The following is a 25,722-nucleotide window of genomic DNA, read 5'->3' as shown; positions in this document are numbered from 1 at the left end:
TGATGTAATTACATATTGTGCTTAGGGTTTACTCATGGAATTATAAATAGGCCTGATAGTAACCTCAAGAGGTATCTTTTATTCTGTAATCTCCTTTCTGAATAGTGAAAGAAACTCGCCGCTCTGCTCCCGAGGACGTAGGCATCTTTGCCGAACCTCGTTAAATCTCTGTGTTATTTTGGATTTGTGTCCATTACTGTTTTCTTCGCCCTAATTTTCTCAACATATGTACATGCCAAAGAATTGAGTGGTGTGTACGTAAATCTTCCTATATTTTGTTTGTCTAATATACGAGCATCCGATCGAATCATCCAGAAGAGTCTCACAATGATAGCAAAAATGACTCCCTTTAATGTGCTGTGTACTTTGATGGCATTTTAGTTTATAATTGCAATGTCGAAGAGCATGCCCACCACCTTAAAATTTTATTTACAGACATAAAGGATAACAAATTATACATTAAATTATACAAATTATAAGAGGACTGGCTAATAATACAAATTTTGGTCAAATCTGAGTCAAATCAAGCCCATATGAAATTGTTAAATTGCTTTCAAAGCTTGTGGTACATAATTGGAAAACCAAACAAACTTCAAGCTAGACATGCTTATAGTCAAATCAAATGCCTTGGAGAGATGAATTCTATGAGTTCAAGATTGCGCAATTCTAACATCAGTAAGACGCTCAAGTGTTTACCAAACGCAGTCCTGTCGAGGTATCTCTCAGTGTTGTCTAATAGAGTGTTATGAATTTCTTTCTTATTTGTTGAGAGACCTCTCACAGACTCTATAAATAAAGTCATGCCCTTCCCACTATTGAGGGAATACCTAGACCTTGGGTCAGAATAAGCCTGAATCTTGAAAAATGAGCTAAAGTTTGGCATCATTTAGCATTGAAACTATGACACTTTTCGCTCCTGCAATCGCCAATCACTATCCACCACCACCAGCTAACTACCATCTGCTCAATGCAACAAACCTTTGTGTGGAGTCAAGACTTGCATTGTGGAGCGACAGAGAAACAACCAATGCCTCAGAGTCACTAAGTAATCTAAAAAATAGTGTATCATCACAAACATTGTCTCAACATCGAAGATGATGTGATGAAGTTTCAACAAAGCTCTATGTGGAGTCAAGACTTGTATTGTGGACCGACCGACAGAGCAATAACCAATGCCTCAGAGTTACTTAGTAATCAAAAAAACAGTATATCATCACAAACATTGTCTCAACCTCGAAGATGATGTGATGAAGTTTCAGCAATTACACCCCCCCCCCCCCCCCACAATTCCCCCCCCCCCCCACACACACACATCCAACACACACACACATAGTGATCACTCCTTATCATGGGCCAACAAGCTCTTCTGCGCTAAAAAACTATGTAGCCCTTTCTCGCCCTTGGGACATGTCGTCAACTCATAGTGAAACATTTAATCTGAGCTAGACATCAAATTTCTTTTTCCTTCTTCAATTTTTCCACATAAAAATATACGGTGGTTTTATTTGCTTTTTTATTACGAGCATGTATGATGCGGTCTCGTGCAATACTAAGATCATACTTTATTACACCACCATTACAAATTCTTTAGCGCGCACCAGTTATTAGTACATAAGGTATTCAAACTGACCCAAAGAAGGTTGAAACAATCCATTTGTGGTCCCCTCAAACTTCTGGTGCATTTGTTTCATCTATGACTTTAGAAAAGCTAATTTGAGAAGCTATTGTTGAAAAACTATTGTTTAGAAGCTTTTTAGAAGCAGTTCATTCGTTTGCTAGAAGCGTTGTCTGTAGACAGAATGACTGTAACGCTCTCCATATAGAAACACAATTTGGTTTAAACTGTTGGGAAAACAAAGTTTTAAAAGGTCTTCCTTCTCAGTCAATCAAATGATAAATTTTTATGTTATTTTTCGAACTTAATGCTATAAGAGAAGTCAAGACAAACAATAACCCAATTTTTTCTCGTCAAAATAATCATATAAATATTAGTTTAACATAAATTGCATCCAATCCAAATAGACGAGTTTACCTACCAAGAAACACCTAAATTAGCACAGTTTGGTCTTTAAATTACATTATCGTCACTCACCAAAACAAAAACAACACCAACAACTATAAAAGCACGATTACAAAATAAAATATGAACAAGTTTTTCATAAGAAATTTCAGCTCTTTAAGATCATTCTTAATCGTGTCTTTAGATCTATTTTTGCATCATTTTGCTCCAGTGTTACATACTTAGATTCGTAAGCTCATTGAAAAAACTTTTAGTCTCTATTTGTGTGATTTTAGGGATGTTCATAAAACTTGTGGCCAATATTATCGCCTTTCTGTGAGGTGAACGCAGCACATAAAAGACTGCAATCACAATATACGGCTCGGTGTTTGGTCCACTTGGACCTTGATGAATTGATTGCGCTCATTTTGATTATGTAATCGTGCAAAATATTGACATGCACATTAATTTTTCTAAGAAATACCAAGCACTAGTAAGTAGCAAACCAAACTCTTAAAGTTGAAGGCAAAGCAATACTTGTTGAGCAAAACCTCTACTTTTTGTAGTCCATCACAAGCTCGACGAGATATCAAATCTCATGATTTAGAGTAAACACATGGAGATAAATAATATTTCATTAGAAGAAAGCAATAAACCTATAATGTAGGTGCTCTTGTTTGTCAGAAGCACTTAAGAACCCCTCATATCAAATTACTCATCACAACCTTTTTAAAACTAACCACCTGAATAAAGAGACACTTATCAAACAAAAAAAAAAAAAAAACGCAAGCTGCCATAGTCACTTAGTGTTTGACACATAAACGCATAATAATATCAAAATAACAATGAGCTCAATGCACACCTAATGAAATAGGCATTAAAATACATTCCAAAATTGTAGATATTTTAGCACGAATAACATTTATAAGTAAGATTGAATTTTAATGCAATGACTGTATAACATCATAGCTCAAATGCGCACGCGCGCGCGCGCCTACACACACACAGATACATATATATATATATATATTTATATATATATATCAAATAACTTAATCATTGGTGCGGCCTCTGACATAAGTCCCTCGGATAGAGATTCGAATCTCATGGTGCGGGTTCTTCGAATCAGAAACAAGCACACCAGAGTTTTCAACCCTTTTGGAGAATTGATATTTGATGCACCTACTGGACAAATATCAATTTCATTATATATATAATCCTAACAATTTTTTTAGTCATAATATATTTTAAATTTATTCAAATTTCTATGACATGAGAGCGATATAAATGATAATTAATTTTTAAAATATTATACTCATTCCAAAACAAATCTAATAATTTTGAAAATTCATCATGACTAAAAATTAATCAGATTTCAATCCATCCAACAAAATTACATATACAACCCTAAAAGGCTATTAAGATGTAAGACAAAGTAAAAAAATCACAAAATAAAATAAAATTTAAAACAAAAAATAAAATAAAATAATATTCTGATGGCAGTGAAAGGCTCCGTTTTGGGCAGCTCATAAGCGTAGACGGCGTTCTGAAAACGCCGCCGTACCGTTTGGTTCGCGCGTTTCGTCAGCCTATCCGAAATTGTGTTTGAGCTTTTACACTAAATGCAGGCCGCAGGTCGACCCTTGCGGCCGGCCCGCGGGCCGCGTTTCAGGAGAAACAGCTTATCCTAAAACGCACAAGCTGCCCCAAACGGACCCAAAGTCTTAAGCCGTCATTGTCAGCGCCATGTGAGCCGCTCCGGCCACGGCTTCCTTGAAAGTTCTCTCGTCCCAAGTGGAGCCCTGAAATAAATAAATAAATAATTATTTATTTATTTTGCAGCCAGAATAAAACAAGCAAAAACGTAAATATTTAAATGTCATCTTGCAAATAGATACTAATTTTCTCTCTCTACGAATGAAAAAAATAATTAAGAAAAATGATATTCTGATTAATTTAGAATAAAAAATAATATATATATTTTTTAAATTTTAATTCACCTAATTCTGTTGTGCCCTATGAACATGCCAATATATAAGTTCACGGAAAATTCAAAATGTTTTGGAAGATTTACATACATACCAACACTTTTTATGTATTTTCATGCCTACACTTCAAACTTCTATTTTCTTACATACATACCACCTTACCTGTGCACAAAAAGATTTATTCTATTTTTTAAAATTTTAAATGGTGATTTTCTTATGTGATATAAATGTACAAAATAAAATTTAGATTTAGGGCCCGTTTGGGGCAGCTTATTTGGGTGTGTCGCCGCACTGTTTGGAAATCGCATTTGGCGGACGTTTTCAAAATGCCTCGAAGCGTGGTCTTCTATTTATCATATGGAGTTGCATGCGGGGATCCAGATGCGTTTGAATTTCTCCCGTGCCCTTGGGTGATCTCTCTCGCGATCTCCCTCACCGATCTTCTCTCTCGTGAACCTCGATTTGATCGTTCTCTGGTGAGATCTATATGCTGCTATGCTTTCTAGTTGGTTTTATGGCTCGATCTTCTCATCGCGAACATCGATTCGATTGTCTTTCTCATTTCTTTGCAAGATTCGGTTGATGGTTTAGGGTTTTCTTGAATGCCTTTGCTAGATTATTTTGGAATGCATTGAATGCATTGGATCTGTGACAGACGTAGCTAGTGTTTGAAATTGAATATTTTAATATTTCTCATTTTAGTTGTACTTGTGCTTATCCTTCTTTTATTTTTCCCAATACTCAAGAGAGTGTGAGAACTGTATGTCATCTTTCGGAACTGATTTGTGATGATTTTATGCTTCTGCACTATATGTTTATGTACTACCAATAAATTGTTCTAAAAAAACTGTCCCAAACAGTTTTACCAGACAGTGGCAGGAATGTCATTTATGCAGCATAACTACCAATAAGCTATTATGAATAAGCTGCCCCAAACAACAAGTCAGCTTACTCTATTAATTTGCTTATCAGCAGATTATAAATAATCAACAGTTGTCTCAAACCGACCCTTATACATTGATATAACTTAGGTGTTATGTATGTATTTAAATACCTTTAGAATTTAATAAAATATAAAAAAATTACACATATACTCATAAATTTTATGTATATAACAATTTAATTTCATAATTACATTAGAAATTATAAATGTTAGAAATATAAATACATAGGAAAATTAAATTTATATGTATATATATAAATCCTTTGCCCCCCAACAAATTATTAGTTCAACTGCACATTATATATTTATATCAAATTCTTTCAATTATATTGTCTGACTATGGCAATATATTAAAGCGATTTTAAAGATTATTTTTATTTATGGTTTTCTATTTTTCTATTCTTTTTTTATTTTATTTATATTTCTATTTGAATCAAAATATATTTATCATGTTTTAAATAAAATAAAAATGCATGAAAAATACACCAAAAATTAGATATAAAAAACAAAGAAATGATCAATGTATATTTTTTTATTTTCTAATTTTAATTTTATTTTTTATATTATTTATATTTTATTTTGAAACAAACTATGTTTAATTTCTAAAAACATTTAAAAAACTAAAAAATAAATTTTGAGTATTTTAAAAATACGTTAATCTAATTAAAAAAATTAAAATTTAAAACACATTAAATAGATCCCGGCGATGCTATAAGATTTTCTTGAGACGTGCAAATTAAGTTAAGAAGATTTAGAAATATACCGCCCAACTCTTTTGTATTTATACATCAGGCGCACATTTTCTGTCCAGACAACTGACGTAACTCTACGTGCGGTGCAGGTTATTCCTGAGTTATTTTCAAGTTATTTATGAATTATTTTCAATAATCTCGAAATAACCCAAAAATAACCCAAAAATAAAGACAGCGGGTTGTTTCTGAGTTTGACTATGAGTTTGTTGAACAACAAATGAGTTTGTTGAACAACAAATGAGTTTGTTCGTGAACATAAATGAATAAGTTTGACTATGTTCATGTTTAATTAATTTAAACTTCAATCTTTTAAAAATTGTTTAAGCTTGTTTATTTATTAGTTCGAACAAACACGATTGAGTCTTAAACAAGTTGTTCATCTAGTGCATTGGTTCATTTACAACCCTACCCGTCTCGTACATGAAAATTTGTATTTCAACTTTTAGAGTTAAAATGATGATATTTTTTTATGTGATATGACTGATTCGAGTGATATAAATGTAATGACTAAAGTTTAGGTCCTAGACATATAAATACTAAAAAATTGTGGTAAATAGATACAAACATTACCACACGAAAAAAATAGTTACGGTTATATTTATCGTTACAATCTAAACAGTTATAAGGTGTTGATAACTAAATCTACGGTTACAAGCTGTCGGTTATAAATTTGACTATGTTCGTGTTTAACTTATAAAATCATCAAAAAAATAAGCTAAATTCTTGTAGTGCTACATATACGTGAGCGAAAAGGCTCTAGAAGTTTAAGAACTGATACCTGGATGGCAAGTCTGAGAGTGGCTAAAAGCTTCAGCTGCTGCGAGTTATGAACGGCATCAAAAGACAGCAAGCTGATGGCTTCCATGGCTTTGATGCTTTCTAGAACTTGAAGAAGAACTCTTATCAAATCACACTGAACCGATCTCACCATTATCACGAGCTCTATCTGCTGAATCTCTCCTGATAATGTTTCAGAAGATTTGCTGATCCGAACTCTCACGTTCTCATTTTGTTTCATTGATTTCTCATTAAATTCTGTGTTGGTGAAGATATTTTCCTCAACGGTTCTGTTGTTCCCCTCCAGCTCGTAGATCTCATCCTTCAATGTTTTTATGTAGCTTACGGTGTTGCAGAGCACTGATGTCTTGTCTTTCTGTCATAGATGATTGGGGGTAATTATATGCAGATCATCTGAAATATTGATATTTACAGATTAAATATTTAGGTGATTTTATTTAGGCTGTAAAATCGATGTATTTGTGTGTATCACGATCGAATTATTGAGAATTTGATAAAAATAAAAAGTATGGGTTGGGGTTTTACCATGAATTTTGGATTTGAGGGACGATTTGAAAAATGGATGAATAAGGGTGGGGTTGATTTGTAAATATCAAGTTTCGGGTGGACTTCATTTGAATAATAATATGTCATGAGTCTTATCTAGTATATATGTAAAGAAAAATGTTACATCAGAAGTCGTAATGCAAAACTGTATTAGGACTCAAATCACAATGCACAACATGTACAGTCAAACCCATTTGAATACGAAAAACTAAATAGTTTAATGCATGGTGGGGTCGCATCATACACTTTGTGTATTGTGATTGGAATCCCGATGTAATATATTTTAATATCTAAAACACAAACTTTGATTTTGACACTTATAATACTGGTTTGGTGTCATAAATGTATGCATGAAAAGATGTATTTCAATTTAAAAATAATAATAATTGTGGTATTTTTTTTTTATATAATGTTAAGAATTTGAATGGTATGCATATAAATACGAAAGTTTAGATGTTAGATATATACTAATACATAAGAATTTTGTGGCATGTAAATACCCTTTTTTATGTTTTGCTGGGTCACAAAAATTAAAATTTGCATGTGATCATAAATTCAAATTTCTTATCAGACATTTTTGGAGTTTATAAAAAATTTAACTATGTCTTAGAACATGTTATGTATTTACAAGAAATCACTTGTATAATATACAGATTGATTGGTGTTACATATACACATACTCCTTTCCGTGCTTAATAATTTTTTTAAAATCTAAGTTATTCTACATACCTTGGAAACAGGAGGAAGCAATTGCCAAAGAGAATGAAAGCTCGCATTCAATCTCTCCCGACGCCTTCTCTCTGATACCATATGTTGCATTTGATAAGCACTTGGTTGTGTTTCTTCCACTTTCCCTTTATCTTTCAACATGTTAACATTTCTCAACATATTATGACTCTTCTTTATCATATTCTGACTATGAAAATTCTTATGACTCTCCATTAATGGAGGCTTTGAAGAGCTGTAAGGTTGGAAGGAGCTCATTGATGGGTAATAATTTGCCTGCTTTTGAGATGTTTGAGCCCTCTGATATGTTGTTGCAGATGATGATGATGACGGTGTTGAAGAAGAAGAGATGACAGATACCATAGCTCTTGTGAGTGCCATGTCTTCCATTGTAGATAATAAAAAAGAGTGTTGATTCGCCATTGATGTCGGCAACATGGACTGATCAGTCACCATATAATTTGAAGAGCTTGAATCAAAATAACAACTCTTGTTGCTCGAAAAATGAGATGGTTCGTTGGAAATTTGAAATTGCGACTGATAGATCAAGTTTGATTGATTAATACTCCCAATTTGAGATTGTTGAAAAATATCACCAGGGACTTGTCCGGTTGAATCCATCGAGTCCATGAGCATATTGAGCTGATCACAACAAACATCATAACATTACATTATGGAATTTAGTTTTTATCCCCAAAAAAATGTATGTTTTTTCTAATGATTTTATTGTATTTCTGACTGATATAATCCTTTTTTCTTTTACGTCTTTATGTTACATTCAAGACATTCAAAATTACAAAAACTCTAAAATAAAATTATAGTAAAATCTACAATGTGATAACATACAAATTTATGTGTCAATCTAATTATCTTTATGTTATATTATTATTATTATTTCCTTAGCTATAAAAAATGGATCAGATGTGACCTTATATATCAACAGAGCAAAAAACAAGTTAATTAATAGGTGCACCCCCAAATTTTCATTTATTTACAAATCAGACACTTAAACATTACTTTTTAGATTCAAACCATCTAAATCTTTCATATCACATCATAAATATCATTATATTAACTATAAGAAAATGAAATGCACTTTTATATATAAATATGATGACATACATGTAAACATTTAAGTGTAGTTGTCAAATATGCAAATAGGTAAGAATTTAGTGATATGTCACTAAATGTTCCTAAGTATAAATAATTGGGATAATTACATACAGAACCACCCGAAACATTGATATTTATAAACTTACCACTCACATGATTTTTTAAACTATCAAACTAATATATTTATGTGTGTCATTATCAAACTATTATGACTTTTATAAAAATGAAAAATATGGATCGGAGTTTTACCATGAATTTTGATAGTTGAGTGAGAAATTGCAAAATAGATGATAGAGGCTGCTTCATTTGCAAAGAGCAAGTTTTGGGTGGTATTTATGTAAATTATATAATTGTCACAAAAACAGAGAAAGATTAAGCAAATTACCTCGTTAATCTGCTCCTGAATCTGCACTGCAGATGAGTTCAGAATATTTGTATCACCTAATTCAACTCGATCAACTGCTTCATCATGAGAAATCCCAGCAACATAGCTGCATATAACCAGACAAGAAAATCAAATCTAAAATCTCAAGCCTGAATCTGTAAAATCAAAATGTTAATTTGTAAATAATAGAAAAAAAAGGCAAATTTGATAAAATACTTGTCTTCCAAGCTAGAGAAAGAGCTCCAGTATCCACCAAATGGCTTCCGAGGAAGGCTCCCGGAGGAGGAACTTGAATGGTTGTTGTCATCTTCAAAGCACCAGACATCCATGGAAACTTGATCCATAAGTTGCAGAAGAAGAAGAAGAAGAAGAAGAAGAAGAAGAGAAGTTCTGTGCTTTGATTCAGAACTTGAAGAAGGAAGCCATGGAAGAGGAGGGAGTGTGAGAAAGGGGAGAGTTTGCACGACGCTTTGAGGAAGGAGAGGAAGAAGAAGGTGGAAGGTAGCTGCGGGAGGAAACTGATTTGTATAAATGTATATTTATATGTATATAAATATAGATGTAGATTAATGGAATTGGATATTTGAAGTTTTGTTAATTCAAATTGCTTGGTCTTGGGGCACGTGCCATGATGTATTCAAGGTAGGCAATGGAGTCTCCGGTGACTTTCAAGGAAGGGAGAAAATTTTAAATGTAGTCCTGCTGTTTGAACAAACATAACTACGTCGTCATTTAAAAAAAGAGAAAATATTACTCGTGGTCAGATGATAGTCTGGATGGGCCACCGTGCGGTACACAATGATGCGGTTGTATCGAGACCGTCGTCTGGACTTATGACTAGCTAGACTACATTTTGACTTTCACTTCACCGTGGTGATGTTGGGAGAAGAAGAAAAGGAAATGATTTATATGCATATCACCCAATTATTATGTATTGGCATATTTAGCACCTAGATTTTATTTTCTGCATATATGTTTCATTAAGTAGCTCTGTATGAAATGATGCATCACTTTTTGAGAGTTAGAATGATGATATTTTTTCTACTACAGTCTCATTCAATAATTGAAACTATTATGGTTGCTAACTATGATCTTTGTGATCGACTAGTGATATTACAACTTCCAACCATAATTTTTGTGACTTACTAATGCATATGCATCAACCAACTGTGGCGCCCTTTGTAATCGATTACTACTGTCACAGCTTCCAACTGTAATATCTTCGGTCAATTGTCACAATTGCAGCCACCAACAATAAGTTATAGCCCAATTGCGATTATTATAACTAAATTACAATTGTACATTTTTAATGTTAGCATTGTAATTAGATATTTTCTAATTCATGAGAATAGATGGGCTACGTACTTACAATAATATAGTATGTTACTTTGATTAAGCTAGACCCTATGGTTTCTTCCTGTTATAAAATATTTCACGAAAAAATCTTGTTATCCATTCCTGCAACTTTTCTATTAAATATGTTAGTGCTAGATATTCATGCAATGCTGAGATGTTAAATTATCACTCCGACGATGAATTAAAAAATAAAACAAATTAAATTTGTTATCATTTAATTTTTCAAATAAAGCTTAACACTTTAAACTAAATTTTTTAAATTTTGATAAAAATTAATAATTTTTTTAGCAAAACTCAAAATTCTATTTTAATATTATGAATTATATTTCATCAAATTTAAATATATGTTATAATTCAAACCATTATTAGCCAAATCCTTTTTATTTTAGTTTAGAAAAATATTTTGTATAATATACACAATAAAGCTCATTAAAATAAAAAATTCAAATGGAAAAACATAAATTACTTTTATAAATAAAAAAAATAAGTACCATCTATTTTTATAATTTGATATTCATTTATATAACATTTTAGTATTTTATTTTAAAATATTTCCATTGATGATGGTTTTTACGTCATACTAAAACTTTGAGTATTATATAAATAAATAATTAATTTCAAAAAGGAATTTTTGCATACATACCGCTCAATTTTTATTTATTTACATATCCAACATTCACATTATATTTTATTTTTACATTTATATTACCCAAATATTTTTTATAAGAAAAAAAATACCATCATTTAAAGTATAAGAAAAAAAAACGCATTTTCATGCATATAAAATTAAAATTTAAGGTCTGTTTGGGGCAGCTGCAACTTATGCTGATAAACAACTTATTCTGATAATTTGCTGATGAGTATATGATCCGGATAAGCTAACAGACTGTTTGGGTTGTCAGTTTGAAATACAGTTAATTATGGATAAATGACAAATCTGCCCCAGTTCTGGATAAACTGTTTAACTGTTTGGTTTGTGCATTTTGTAAAGAACTTATTTGCTTAATTGTAGATTTTTATGAAATAAATATGTTAATACAAGGTATTGAGTGGCATGCAAATTAATTTTTATTGATATTTACACTTATTATATATTGGTTTTATAAATATAAATATGAAAAGTAATATTTATTTCATAAAAAGATACATTTATAGGCGAAAATAAAATTTTAAATTATATAAATGTAAATATAAATGTTAGGTATACGACCTATAAATACATAAAAATTATATATATTATTGATAAATATATAAAACATTTGCATAAATCTTCTAAATATAATAATAAGCAAATCAAATTGACCTTTTCAAAGCTTGCTTGTAAATTTAATTAATTAATTTGCATAAATCTCAAAGTCCACAAATTCCCCGTCAACGAATTTACAACGAAGAATCCGAGAACCGTGAAATTCTTCTTCGAAACCCTAGACTCATGTTCTAGTCTTCGCCAATGGCGGAAGAGGAAGTCGACGGGAAGGGGCAACCGAGTCCTTCTCAGCTTCCTGTAAAATTATTATTTCCCTCTCTTACTTCGTCACTGTTTTCTCTCTCCCTCATTTGAAACATTTTTCTCAAAGTTGGTGTATTGCGATGAGATTACTACTTTGATTTTCTTCCTCTTCTTCTTCTTCCTGATTTTGTTGCATTTTTATGAAATCAATTGATTCTGAAGTGGTTTCTGTCTTTATATTGAATTTGTGGGTTAATTGGAAGAGCAGAGATACGGAATTAAGGGGTTGCGGAGGATTTAGGTTTACGTTGAGATTTAGGCGGGAGAAATGCAGAATCCAATCTCTTAATTTGTAATTTTTATGAGAAAATGAAGAATTTCTCTTTGATTTTTCTTCTAAGGGTTTTGAGATTTGATGGAATGTTTTTTGAAGTCTTTTTGGCTGCTTGGTTACAAGCAGGATATAATTCAAGTTTAAATCCAGATTTAAGGGGTGTTTGGTAGCACCATTTAAATAGGTCTTTTTATCGGGATTTGACAAATTTAGCTTAGGAAGAAACCACAATAAACTGATTTATGCCAAACACATCAAACAAATTTAATTGAATTTAAATTTAACCGAACCAAACACTATTCTGGATTTAAGAGCATATGGGTTTGATAATCTGGATTTACCGGATTTACTAAATCCTACTTAACTTAAACCTTGATTGCTGTAAATTCTTTTATAGTTGAATTCTTACTTTTATTTATGCTAAATCTAGTTAATTCCTAGTAAATTGTTTATCATATTTTGTTGGAAGATTTGCATACATAGCTCTTAAATCATATGCATTTACATGTCTAACACCTTAACTTTGATTTTTAGATTTACACACATACCTCTTAATTCATATGCATTTACATATCTAATACTTTAACTTTGATTTTTAACATATGTATGCCACCTTACATATGCATGCAAAGTTATATTCCACTTGTTAAAAATTTAATGCTGATATGAATGATTTGGGTGTTATAAATATAAAAGGCAAAGTTTGGGTTGTAGCTATATAAATTCCTACGAATTGGGAATGTATGTAAATGCCTTTTTTTTGTATTTCAGAATTATGTAAAGTAAAAGAAGAGGTACATTGAAGAGAAGTGGTACAAAGCTCTTAAATTCTACTTTCTTAGGATTTATTGAATCTGGTATTTAACTTAACAACAACAACAACAAAGCCTTAATCCCACTACGTGGGGTCGGCTACATGAATCATTTTTATCCACTGCGTCCTATTTAGTATCATATTTTCATTTAGTTATAGTAAATTAAGATCATTTTTCATACAACAAGCCCAAGTCTTCCTAGGTCTACCTCTGCCTTTCTTAACACAAGTCAAATCTAAAACATCTACTCTCCTAATCGGATCATCAGTTGGTCGACGTTTAATGTAACCAAATCATCTAAGACAACTTTCTCTAATTTTGTCCGTCACAGGAGCTACACCAACCCTATCACGGATATATTCATTTCACATTTTGTCTCTAAGTGCAAAGCCACTCATCCACCTAACCATTCTCATATCGACAACACTTAACTTATTATCATGCTTCTCTTTTAAAGGCCAACATTCAGCGCCATATAGCATTGCAGGTCTCACCACCGTCTTATAAAATTTTCCTTTCAGTCTAAGTTTTACTTTTCTATCACACAAAAAACACGAAGCATTCCTCCACTTCAACCAACCAACTTGAATTCTACTATTAACATCCCCATCGCTTTGAACAATGGACCCAAAATATCTAAATCGTTCACACCTTTTAATAATTTGATCACCCAAAGTCACACTTCTGTCACCAGAGCTATTACTACTAAAATTACATTCCATGTATTCAGTTTTAGTTCTACTTAAATGAAGGCCTTTAAACTCCAATGTAGATCCCCATAATTCAAGTTTTTCCTGGGCTTTTTCTTTCGTTTTATCCATGAGAAGAATATCATCAGCAAAAAACATCCCCCAAGGTACATCCTCCTGTAGATGTCCAGTAAGCCCATCCAAATGTAATTCAGTTTGGTATTTAACTTAAAACAAGAGAAAATTGAAATTTAGGTAGATTGTAATTTTTTTTTTTAATTTTATTTTTTAAGTAGATTGCAAAATTTATGTTGCTAAAATGTTATAGTAAAATTTTAGCTTTAATCCTAACAAAATCTTGCCTTAGTTTTGTAACCAAATAAAGTTTATTTCAGTGTTACTTAAAGAGACTTTTGTAAATCTATTTTATTGGTTTCCGATGTTTTAAAAATTGAATTGGACTGGTGTAGCCATGATGCAATTTTCTGGCTGATTCTATCCAATTCTAAAATTATTTTTGCTCGGAACTTTAGGTTGAACTGATGAATCAGTCTATTATATAAAAAATCATCTGGTTCTAATATTGATTTTTTTGGTTGCTTTATTTTGATTGGATTGCTAGAAATCAAAGATTTAGATCTAGCATATAAAAACTAATCCATATATCATGTTCCAAAATTTTAATGTAGACTATTTTTCAAAATTTATGTGGAGCGTTGCGTTCGGTAGTCGGCAACCAATGTAAAATTTTTATCGGAAAATCATGGCATAATGTGTAAATGTTAGGGTGTCCCCTGGAAGTGACGCGTAGTATGATTTGAATATAGTGAAAAGTGTACAAGGGCCGATACATTGACCCTCATATGTAGTGTCAAATAAACAAGAATTCTCACATTATGGACTGTTGCAAGCAAAAAAAGTAAGTCCATGAAATTAATATTAAGATAAAATTTTGGAATATAGGTACTCTCATAGGTAAATTAATCAAATTAGTAGATATCATGATTCATAGGAAGATAAATATCTTATGCATTCTATAGACTAAATAGGTTGGAGAAAATATTAGGGTGATTGATAGCTTAGGTTTTAAACTTTGGTATTCTGGTAGGAGTTGCACTAGAAACACTAGAAATGATGTAGGTGTAATGTAATTATAGATAAGACTCTCAAAGATAATGTTGTCAAAAATTAATAGAATTGGAGATAAAAATATAACCCTAATTTATATAGCCCTAAAGATTGTTGTTGGTACGAAGATTTTTAATGTTATAAGTGTTTATGCACCTCAAGTAGATTTAGATAAAGAAAAATTTTTGAAAGACCTAGAGAATTAATACAAATGATACCTGTTGAATAAATAATTTTTATTAGAGGAGATTTAAATTGACATGTTGGTAGAATGATAGAGGATTTTATAAATATTCATGGTGATTACAATTTTGGAGCGTTTAATAAAGAAGGTAGTACTATATTAGGTTTTGCTTTATCTTATGAGTTTATTATTGTTAATATTTTATTTAAGAAAAGGGATGAACATGTTATTTCTTATAAAAATAGATCTAATAAAACCCAAATTGATTATTTTCTTATGAAAAAAAGAGATCGTTGAAAATATAAAAATTGTAAGATCATTACAAGTGAAAATTTTAAGTATTCAATATCAATTATTAGTTTTGGATTTTAAGATAAAAAATTATAAGATAAAAAATACAATAAAATATTGTGATGGAATTAGATCAGGTCACTTAAAAGACACATTGTTTTTTTTATGAGTAAACTTCAATATTTCAATTTTTGGAATGTCATAAAGATACTAATTTTATGTGTAACAAACACTATTAAATAAGTGATAAAAGATGTACTTAAAGATTAAAAAAAATTTGTAAATAAAAATAATTGGTGAGAGAATAATTATGTGCAACAAAAAAATAAAATATAAGTTGTAGTATAAAATTTAGTTTAAATATAAGAGTTTAGAGAAATGGGAAAAATATTAGGTGACCTGTAGGGAATCTAAAAGAATAATTTGTGTCGCTAAGAATTCTGCTTATAGTGGACTTATTATATATTAAAGATGATGAAGAATATATTTATAAACTAGCAAAACAAAGATAAAAAAAAAGTAGAAATTTAATTCAAATAAAGTGTATTAAAGATAAATTCAAAAAGTGTTTTTCTTGTAGAAATATATTCAATATAGGTGGGTGAGCTATTTTAATAAACTTTTTAATGAAGTTTTCAAAAATACGATCGACTTTAATGATCTTAGCATCGTTAATAATAATAAAATTTTTTATTTTTTCCGCTGCATTAGTATAAAGGAAGTTGAGGAGGCTTTAATGAAAACCAGGGTGGAAAATCAGTAGGACTTTATGATATTCCTATTGAAGTGTGAAAATATTTAGGAGATTTGAGAACTTCTTGGCTTAACAAACTCTTTAATATTATTTTAAAAACTAAAAAGCTGCCCGAGGAGTGGAGAAAAAGTATTTTGGTCTCTATTTTTAAGAATAAAGGGGATGCACAAAAGTGCACAAATTTAGAGGAATTAAGTTAATGCGTCATACTTCAAAATTATGAGTGAGAGTAATTGATTATGAGTTAAGACGTGATATAAATATTTTTCATAATTAGTTTGAATTTATGTCAACAAGTCTACCATGAAACTATACATTTATTGAGAGATTTGACGGAGAAGTACAAAGAGTAGGAAAGATCTACGTATGATTTTTATTGATTTAGAAAAAAATGTATAATATTTGTGTTAGGGCAGCTCCCGTGACGGACAAAATTAGAGAAAGTCTTCTTAGATGGTTTGGTCACATTAAACGTCGACCATCTGATGATCCGATTAGGAGAGTTGATGTTTTAGATTCGACTTATGTTAAGAAGGCAGAGGTAGACTTAGGAAGACTTGGGCTTTTTGTATAAAAAATGATCTTAATTTATTAGAACTAAATGAAAATATGACACTAAATATGACACAATGGAAAAAAAGGATTCATGTAGTCGACCCCACGTAGTGGGATTAAGGCTTTGTTGCTGTTATAGAAAAATATGTACAATAAGGTTCCAAGAGTAGTTCTCTGGAGAGTTCTAGAAAAGAAATATGTGACTATGACTTATATTCAAGTCATTAAAGATATGTATACTAGAGTTGTTAGTTGTCTTCGAACAGGAGGATGGACCAAGTATTTTCTTATGTCAGTTGGATTACACCAAGGACCGACTTTAAGCCCATATTTTGTTTATTTATGGATGCTCTTGCTGGACATACACAGGAGGATGTACCTTTGTGTATGTCTTTTTCGATGATATCCTTCTTGTTGATAAGCTAAAGGAGTTCAAGAAAAACTTGAATTATGGAGGTCTACATTGGAGTTTAAAGACCTTTGTTTGAGTAGATCTAAATCTGAATACATTGACTATAATTTTAGTAGTGGTAGTTATAATGACAGAGCTATAACTATGGGTGATTAAATCATTAAAATGTACGAACGTTTTAATATCTTGGCTCTATTATTCAAAGTGATGGTGATAATATATGGGGATGTTATTAGTAGAATTCAGGTTGGTTGGTTGAAGTGGAGGAATGCATCAAGCCTATTGTATGATAAAAAAATATCGCTTATACTTAAAAGAAAAATTTTATAAGATGATGGTGAGGCGCGCAATGCTTTATGGGGCATATTATTGGCCTTTAAAAGTGAAGCATAAAACAAAATTAAGTGTTGTTGAGATTATATGGCTTAGGTGGATAAGTGGCTTGGCACGTAGAGACAAAATGTGAAACGAATCTATCCGTGAAAGAGTTGGTGTAGCTCCAGTTGCATACAAGATTAGAGAGAGTCGTCCTAGATGGTTTGGTCACATTAAACGTCAACCATCTGATGATCTGATTAGGAGAGTAGATGTTTTAGATTCGACTTATGTTAAGAAAGGCAGGGGTAAACCTAAAAAAACTTAGACATATTATATAAAAATGTTCTTAATCTATTATAATTAAATGAAAATATGACACTCAAGAGGACCCGACGGACAAAAGGGATTCATGTAACCAACCCTACTTAGTGGGATAAAGGCTTGTTGTTGTTGTTTTCAAAAAGTATTAAGAGCTGAATTTCATAAATTTAAATATTGTATATAGAATTGATGAAATATCAGTACTGCATCATTATTTTTCCATTTAAATCATATTAAATAAAATTTAATACTCATTATGTCATCCAGTTCAACTCCGTTGAACCCTAAACCATGAACTTTTCATTATCCTAAATCCTTAGTCTCCAGTAGAAAAATCTATGTAGGCAAAATTATGGAAGATCATAATTCTTATGTATTTGCTTATCTAACACCTAAACTTCAATTTTTTACCTGTGCATGAAAATGTATATTTCACAATTTAAAAGTTAAAATGGTGGTATTTTTTACGTGATATGAAAAATTTGGGCATTATAAATGTAACAAGCATTGTTTAGGTGTCAAATAGATATGTAAATACATAGGAATTTCATGGTATTTATATAAATGCCTCTGAAGTTATTCTTTTTTCTCCCATGCTAGTTTCTTGAAGTACTATGCAAGAGCTGCGGTAAAGTTCGCCGCTTTGCGAGCGGGACCGAAGCCGGCTTTGCAGTGTGCTTGATAAATAGTAAGCTAAGTTTTGAAGCTCCACCAGCTCTGTACATTGAAGCTGCTAAAGATGGGGAAGAATCTATCTGTTTTGGCCCCAAAGCAGCTCTATTCAATTATGGTGAAGGTTGGAAATTGCAGACAGTTATTGAAGAAGGTAACTTCCTTTTGATTTTTTTTTTTTTTGGAAGATTTACTGGAAGATTTACATACATACCACATACATACCACCCAATTCTTATCTATCTACATATCCAACACCCAAAATTTAATTTCTACGTTTATACCACCCATCCTATTCCTGAAATAGTGTATTTCAGCTTTTGAAAGCCGACATAGCTGTATTTTTTATGCGTTATGGAAGATTTGGGTGGTAAACGTATGTTAAGTTTAAGTGTTAGATACGTAAATTCATAGGAATTGGTGGGTATGTATGCAAATGCCCCATTATATTTTCAGTTTCTTTCTTTACTATATTATCTTGGGAATTAAATGGATTAATTGGAGTTCCATGGCAGCCATGAAAGAAGGCTATGAAGCAGCAGCATCCCAGAAGATACCAAAGCAAATTTCAAGCATGATGGTATGTATTATATCATGCATTTCAATGAATTATATTGGTAGTTCTTTCCAATTAAAGCTTTTTTGCATTTCTTTGTGGGGGGGGACATTTACATACATAACATGTAATCCTTAATTCCTTATGTGTTTACATTTCTAGCACCTAAACTGTGCTTGTTACATTTTTACCTCCCAAATCTTTAATATCACATAAAAAATACCACTATTTTAACATTTTGAAAGTGAAATACACCATTTCAATCATAGATAAGGTGGCATGCACCTAAAAACTAAAATTTAGGCGTTTGTTAGATGTGTAAATACATAGGAATTGAGTGGTATATATATGTGAATCTTCATTTTCTCTATTTCATAGTCTGAAATCAATGTTTTATAATCTATTAATCCGATATTCTGCGTACATTATTAGGGTTCTAAGCGAACTATCTCGCTAAATGAGCTACTTGATGCCGATGCATGCAAGGCGCATATATGTTTGTTATGTAAGAAGGCGAATTAAGTTTGGCTGAAAGTTTAAAGCTCTATATCTAAATGAGTTTGTTTGATCATTGGCTTGTTTGTTCATCTATGTTCGCGAATATTTTCGTTTGTTGTTCGAGCGGTAGTTTGCTAAAATGTTTCGATAAAATGCTCATTTAATGACGACATGTTTACCTTATGATGATTTATTAGAAGTGAAATGCACATTTTCATGCATATGCTTATTACAAGAGATAGATATAAACATAAATATCAAACTTTAGCTGTTAGATGTGTAAATACATATGAATCGTGTGACGTGCATGTAAATTTCCCAATAACTAATTAAAAAAGTGATTTGCTTGGCCTCAAAAAACAAACTAAGAAGTGAGTTTTAACAACATATTGCATAGTTTGATTTGATTCATTTGCAACAAGAAAGCTTTTAAATATTGGTGGATTAATTTGTAAATGAGTAAAGTGCCAAAATAGTGTCATTTTAGTCCCAACATCTATAAAAATTCTAAATTTGTCCTTGGACTATTTTAATGGGGGTCAAATGTTGGGACTATTTTAACCCATATTAAAAGATTGTTGACTTAATTGACATTTTTATGAAATTTTCTCATTATTGTTGTTATTATTCATATTTTTTTCCTTCTAAAAGAAATTTACATACATACCACACAATTCTGATGTATTTACATATCTAGCACTTAAAGTTTAATATTCGCATTTATAGCACATTGGTGCTATAGTGATATTTTTAATGCAATATCAAAGATTTGAGTTCTAAGCATGTAAATATGAAACTTTTCGGTGTTAGATTTGTAATATATAAGAACCGTGTGGTATTTATGTAAATACTCTTTTTTTCTTAAATGACGTGAGTTAAATTGGTTATAGGAAGATTTACATACATCCCACTCAATTCTTAAGTATTTACATATCCAACACCTAAACCAACACCTAAACTTCAATTTTTAACTTCAATTTTTACATATATGCCACTCATCCCATGCGTGATATTTTTGATTTGATATAAAAGATTTCAGGTGATATAAATGTAAAAAATCAAAGTTTAGGTGTCAAAAATGTAAATACACAAGAAAGGGGTGGTATGTATGTAAATTCCCCTTGGTTGCAGCAGAAACCATCTGAAAGCAGGTATTATATTGGGAAGCCAGCTGCTGGAACCGATCCCACAACCGGATTTCAATATTTTGTGAAGATACTGATTGCTTTTGCTTTAATGTTCGTGCTCGGAGGAGCTCTGGTTGTCTTTCTGGAAAATCTTCCATGGTTGATACAGCTTGTAAGCTCTTTTTAGATGCAATTCTATTTGTTTTTTGGGTTTTACAGTAAATATTTGTTATGTAGTGGATTTAATTAAACGACTTTGGTAAATTTGAGATTATTTATCTTGTTTGGATCGGTGTGAAAGAATGCTTTCTTTCCTAATTGTTTTGATTAGGGGTGTAAACCAGCCGAATACAATTCGGCTGGTTTATATTTCGAGCTAAAAAAGTGTGTTCGTGTTCGGCTCCCCTGGTTTGTCGGCCCAACACGAGTTGTTCACGAACAAATAGTCATTTTGACAACCCTAATCACGTAGCTATAAGATGTTAAGGATTGAGAAAAGACTTAAAACATCATTTGAATCTAAATTAATAATTTTTATTCTATTTTCTTCAGTAATACTTTTAATTGATTATAAATCTTTGTAGCCTTGTAGTCAATTAATTTTTTTTTTAAAAATACTACTCATCATATATATATATATATATATATATATTTGTTTAGTAGTATTACGAGCCAAAACGAGCTGAACACGAATGAACAAATATTTGTTTGTGTTGGTTGGGTTCGGCTCGGTTACCTAACTTAGCGAACGAGCCGAACACGAGCTGTTCATGAACAACGAGCCGTTTTGACAGCCCTAGCTTTGATCACAGGAGAAAAGTTTTTACAGAATGGAAATTATTATATTGTTTGTTTACATTTGCAATACTTGGATTATATAAAGAAAAATTAGTATTAAATAAAAATTAGGGGCATTTACATACATGCCACACAATTCTTATGTATTTACATATCTGATACCTACACATTCATATTTACGTTCGTACCACTCAAATGTTTAGCATCACATCAAAAATATCATCACTAATTTTTAACAGTAAGTTTATGACATGAAAGTGTTGTGAGTGTAGTTATCAAACTTTGGGTGTTAAATATGTAAATAAATAAATAGTTTGTGGTGTATATGTAAATTTTCTTAAATACAAATTATGGGCATTTACACACATGCCACCAAGTTTCCTTGTATTTACCTATCTAACATTTAAACTCTATTTTTTATATTTATATCACCCAAATCTTTCACATTACTTAAAAATATCACTATTTTAACTTTTAAAAATTAAAATGCGCACGGCACACACACCTAAGTTGACGTTTAGGTGTTCAATATGCAAATGAATAAGAATCAAGTGGTATGTATGTAAATCTTTAAGTTGAAATACATTAAAAAAACTATTTATAATAAATATAATATGTAAATTTGATATTTATTTTTTTTCTTAAAATTTAAAATGATTATAATTGACCAAAAAATAATTTGTTTTATATAATAGTTCTATAAATATTTTAGGAATATTTGCAAATGTACCAAATTGACTCTAAGTGAAGTTTGTATGTGAGGATTAAAAGGAAATTTAAATTTGTTTGTTCATGTTCGGCTCGTTTTGACTTGAAATACTAATTATCAAAATAAATAAATAAATAAATAAATATATATATATATATTCAAACAGATAGATCGATAAATAATATATTTTTTTAATTTAATTAGCTACAAGGTTACAGAGAGTTATAATCAATTAAAAGTTTTAATTAAGAAAATAGAATAAAAATTATTAAATTATATTTAAAATATGTTTTAATATAAAAAATAATTTTTAAATCTTGTCTCAATGCTTAATATTTTATGGATACATGATCAAGGACTCTTTGTTCGTAAATATCTCGTGTTCGACTCGCTAAGTGAACACGAACACACTTTTAAACTCAAAATATTACACCCCTAATTTTTAAAAGTAGGTTTTAAATAAATAAAAAAAAGCTTTCAAATAAACAGTTTAACGAGAATAATAACGGACTGAACGACGAAAGCTTGTCGATTCTCTCCAACACCATGTCCTCCTCGCTGCTCCCATGGAAGTGGGCAATCGAAGCCCTAGCCGACATTCCTGATGTATCCACCTCCGTTCTGAGCGGTACCGCTTTACATAACCTTTCCCTATCCTCTCGATTCTTCTGTATTTACTGGCTATGACATTGTTCGGATTCTTGACAGCTTTGGCCGCTAGGGTTCCGGAAGTGATCGCCGATCCTTCCGGCTCCGTAAGAGAGAGGCTTGCTCTGAGATACCTCGAGGAGTGCTCGGGTATGGCTTGTGGGGAGACGCCGCCGGCTGTGGCCACCAATGCTCCTTCGATGTCGGCTTCTGCAAGGAAGATTGATGCGGCCCTAACGTGCGAGGAGGTTCTGATGTCTAAAGTATGTTTTTTTTCCCTTTCTTATTGGTTATTTTTGTTTTTTTTCAATTTGTTTGAACAAATTTAGTGCTGCTTTTTCTTTTTTTTTTTTGTTACAAGTTTTTGCTTTGATGCTTATTTTTAAAGAAAGATGGCATTTTTAATTTGTTTGAAGTAACTGCGTACTTATTTATCGAAAAAGTTACTGGTTTGGTTCGTTCATCAAAGAAGCAAAACGAGAAAGGAGTTTGGGAAACAAGGAGTGGTGAAATGAAGAAGATTTACTGAAGAAAATTTGGCTATTTTTAGGGCCTCAATTTCTTTATGCTTCAAGAATGTGGTTGGGAAACTGCATTCAAGATCATTTATGGACGAAATATTTCATATAACCTGAACCCTTAAAAAGAATGATTTGCTGTTTTGGTGGGAATGCTTTTGTTGGAAGTGGGGATTGGTTTATGTACAATTATTTGGTCCATGAAAGGCTTATCTAAGTCCATACCAGACTTTTATCTTTTAAGTGTGAGTATCCTACTCCTCTAAGAAATGATGATGCTGCTGCGACTTCTGGTAGTTTTGTTGTAGAACTGATGTAATTGGGCAAATGGCGGTGATAGAGTCTAGGTTGCCTCCGAAGTTGTTCATTGTAATGACTAGAGGGGAGGTAAAGCTTTTAATATGGTCACTAAATGTGCTAAATGGGGTGTCAAGTCATTTTTCATTATGGTTTATTGAATGTAGTATAGGATGGGTTGTTTTATGATGTAAGTTGATACATTTTTTTAAACCAGACAAACAAAGAGATGCCATGGCTAAGCTATTATTTTAAGCTTATTTTATATTAACATTTGTTTAAATGAGTTGACTCACAAGCTAACAAGTTCATCGGGGCTGATCCAAGCTTAGCTTATCAACTCATCCACCTTAGCTCGCATGTCATTTATTGAGCTGAGCACCAGCATGCTAATTAGCTCAGTTAGCCTCACACCAGAGTAGGGTTGTTTTAAATAATTAGTTCGATTTAGGCCAACTTGGAAGGTCTCTGATTTTTATTTAGGAATTTTTTTATCTCAATCATTATATTGTCATAACTTTGTGCTGAATAGATTCATCTCAATTATTCAAATTTTTTGGCATCGTTTTCTGCACATTTTATGCTCAATATTTTTTTTAAACAAATTGAGAAGCTGTTAATTTTTTTAAATTCATATTTCACATAAACTATTATGGTTTATTTGGAGATTTTTTTTATTTGTATTATGCTTGGGAAGTGGAGCTGTGGGATTTGTAATTTTTTTTCTGCCTTAATTAGTCTCGTTCGTTAGGCTTTATTCATAAAATTTTGGTAGAGGCACAAATTGATTCTGTTTTGTGTGCGCTATGGTTTTAATGACTTTGATGCGTAATTGAGCCGGGGGATTTAAAATTAAAGCTGATGCGATTGTATTGAAAATTTAAAGCAAATAATTAGATACTAATTTGAATTTAATGTGTGATTGATTTTGTGCCAATTTTGTAGACTAACCAAGGTTACAAGGTGCCTATAAATAGTTGTTTTGAGGCCTGTGATTTTCAACCTTTTACTTAATAATTTTTTTTTTTTCAGTTTTTCTTGTTGTGAGTGCATGTTGGATGTATGGACCTTTCAAGCATAGTAAAATTGCGACAATGTGATTTAAGGAGAAGTCATAGTTTTTGTTGGATTGAGGCCTAATTTTCTCCATTTTGATAAATTAATTTTTTACTTATTTTTTCTTAGTAATTTGTTACTAGATTGTTTATTAGGGTCTTTTAAGATGGTTGCAGTTGTTTGTAATTGTTATGCAAAAATTAACTTTTTTTTTAAGCTACTGTGAGTATTTTAAATATATTTTCTTTTTGAAAGAAAATTAAATAAAAATTTTCTTATAGCTATCACACTTTAGTAGATTTGATTGAAGGTTGATTCTAATCGCATAAAAGGTCGCTTCTAGGGTAGTCTCACTTGTTCACATTGTAAATAAAGTGAGTTATTTGCTTGATTAATAATATATTGTGAATTCTTAACTTGTCTTTGCTTGAAATCATACTAAACATCATTTTAGTTGCATTAGAAGACTTTATCCCTGAATTGCTTTTATCAATGAGAGGGAGGTAGAATAAGAGTTTCATAATTGGAGAACGAGTTGAATTCACCTCATTTTTCCTTTAAACTCTCATAAATTATATTCCATTGCCATAGCAGGAGTAACTTTGATAGAGACCTTTTTTTAGGGTTTGTTTAAGTTGGTCGTAGCTTTTTGTAATGATGATTGTGAAGAAGTCCTGAAAAAATCAACCTTAGTAAATATTTTTTTTCCAAAAATGTTAAACAACATCTTGCTTATAACTATCACCCTTTAGTAGATCTTGTTGTAAAGAATAGCCTTTAACTATCAAATTACTAGAATGTGGTGAGAAAACAGTACTCAAACATAACTATGATGACAGTATGAAAATCAACGCAGTGAGAAATCCACCCATGCAGACTTTTAATTTTATTTGTTTCCAAATTTTTCCTAAAATTCTTAAACTTGTGTGAGCATTTTATTATCAATTGAGCTTATAGATAGGGGTGTAAACGAGCCGAACACGAGC

At 31.3% G+C, this 25,722-nt stretch overlaps 3 protein-coding genes across 4 annotated transcripts in view; 2 read left to right on the top strand and 1 right to left on the bottom strand.

The window, feature by feature from the left end:
• Positions 1 to 3,723: 3,723 nt before the first annotated feature.
• Positions 3,724 to 9,579, bottom strand: LOC110032689 (putative transcription factor bHLH041). Its single transcript, XM_020736431.1, has 5 exons — positions 9,467 to 9,579; positions 9,251 to 9,356; positions 7,756 to 8,394; positions 6,461 to 6,835; positions 3,724 to 3,801 (listed from the first exon to the last, which is right to left on the bottom strand). Exons 1-5 carry the CDS (start codon positions 9,577 to 9,579, stop codon positions 3,724 to 3,726), a joined length of 1,311 nt encoding a protein of 436 aa, XP_020592090.1.
• Positions 9,580 to 11,974: 2,395 nt separating this feature from the next.
• Positions 11,975 to 20,995, top strand: LOC110033985. 2 transcript variants are annotated; one of them, XM_020738188.1, is made up of 4 exons: positions 11,975 to 12,110; positions 18,458 to 18,683; positions 19,045 to 19,109; positions 20,735 to 20,995. In XM_020738188.1, the coding sequence occupies exons 1-4, from the start codon at positions 12,057 to 12,059 to the stop codon at positions 20,930 to 20,932; spliced, it is 543 nt and encodes a 180-aa protein (XP_020593847.1). In that variant the 5' UTR covers positions 11,975 to 12,056; the 3' UTR covers positions 20,933 to 20,995. The 2 variants fall into 2 exon arrangements, with proteins under 2 accessions (XP_020593847.1, XP_020593856.1); XM_020738197.1 differs by having other exon boundaries at positions 11,976 to 12,110; positions 20,718 to 20,982.
• A 1,721-nt stretch (positions 20,996 to 22,716) lies between these two features.
• The window catches only part of LOC110031099, a 13,372-nt gene continuing 10,366 nt past the window's right edge, over positions 22,717 to 25,722 (top strand). The window contains exons 1-2 of the mRNA XM_020734146.1: positions 22,717 to 22,845; positions 22,926 to 23,128. Coding sequence (XP_020589805.1) covers positions 22,764 to 22,845; positions 22,926 to 23,128 — 285 coding nt within the window. The 5' untranslated portion in view covers positions 22,717 to 22,763. The remainder of the gene's footprint in view (positions 22,846 to 22,925; positions 23,129 to 25,722) is intronic.

Source organism: Phalaenopsis equestris, unplaced genomic scaffold (assembly GCF_001263595.1).
Source record: "Phalaenopsis equestris unplaced genomic scaffold, ASM126359v1 Scaffold000002, whole genome shotgun sequence".
Classification (NCBI taxonomy): domain Eukaryota; kingdom Viridiplantae; phylum Streptophyta; class Magnoliopsida; order Asparagales; family Orchidaceae; genus Phalaenopsis; species Phalaenopsis equestris.
The sequence above is the reverse complement of the archived record's forward strand: the minus strand, read 5'-3'. Positions and strand labels throughout refer to the sequence as shown.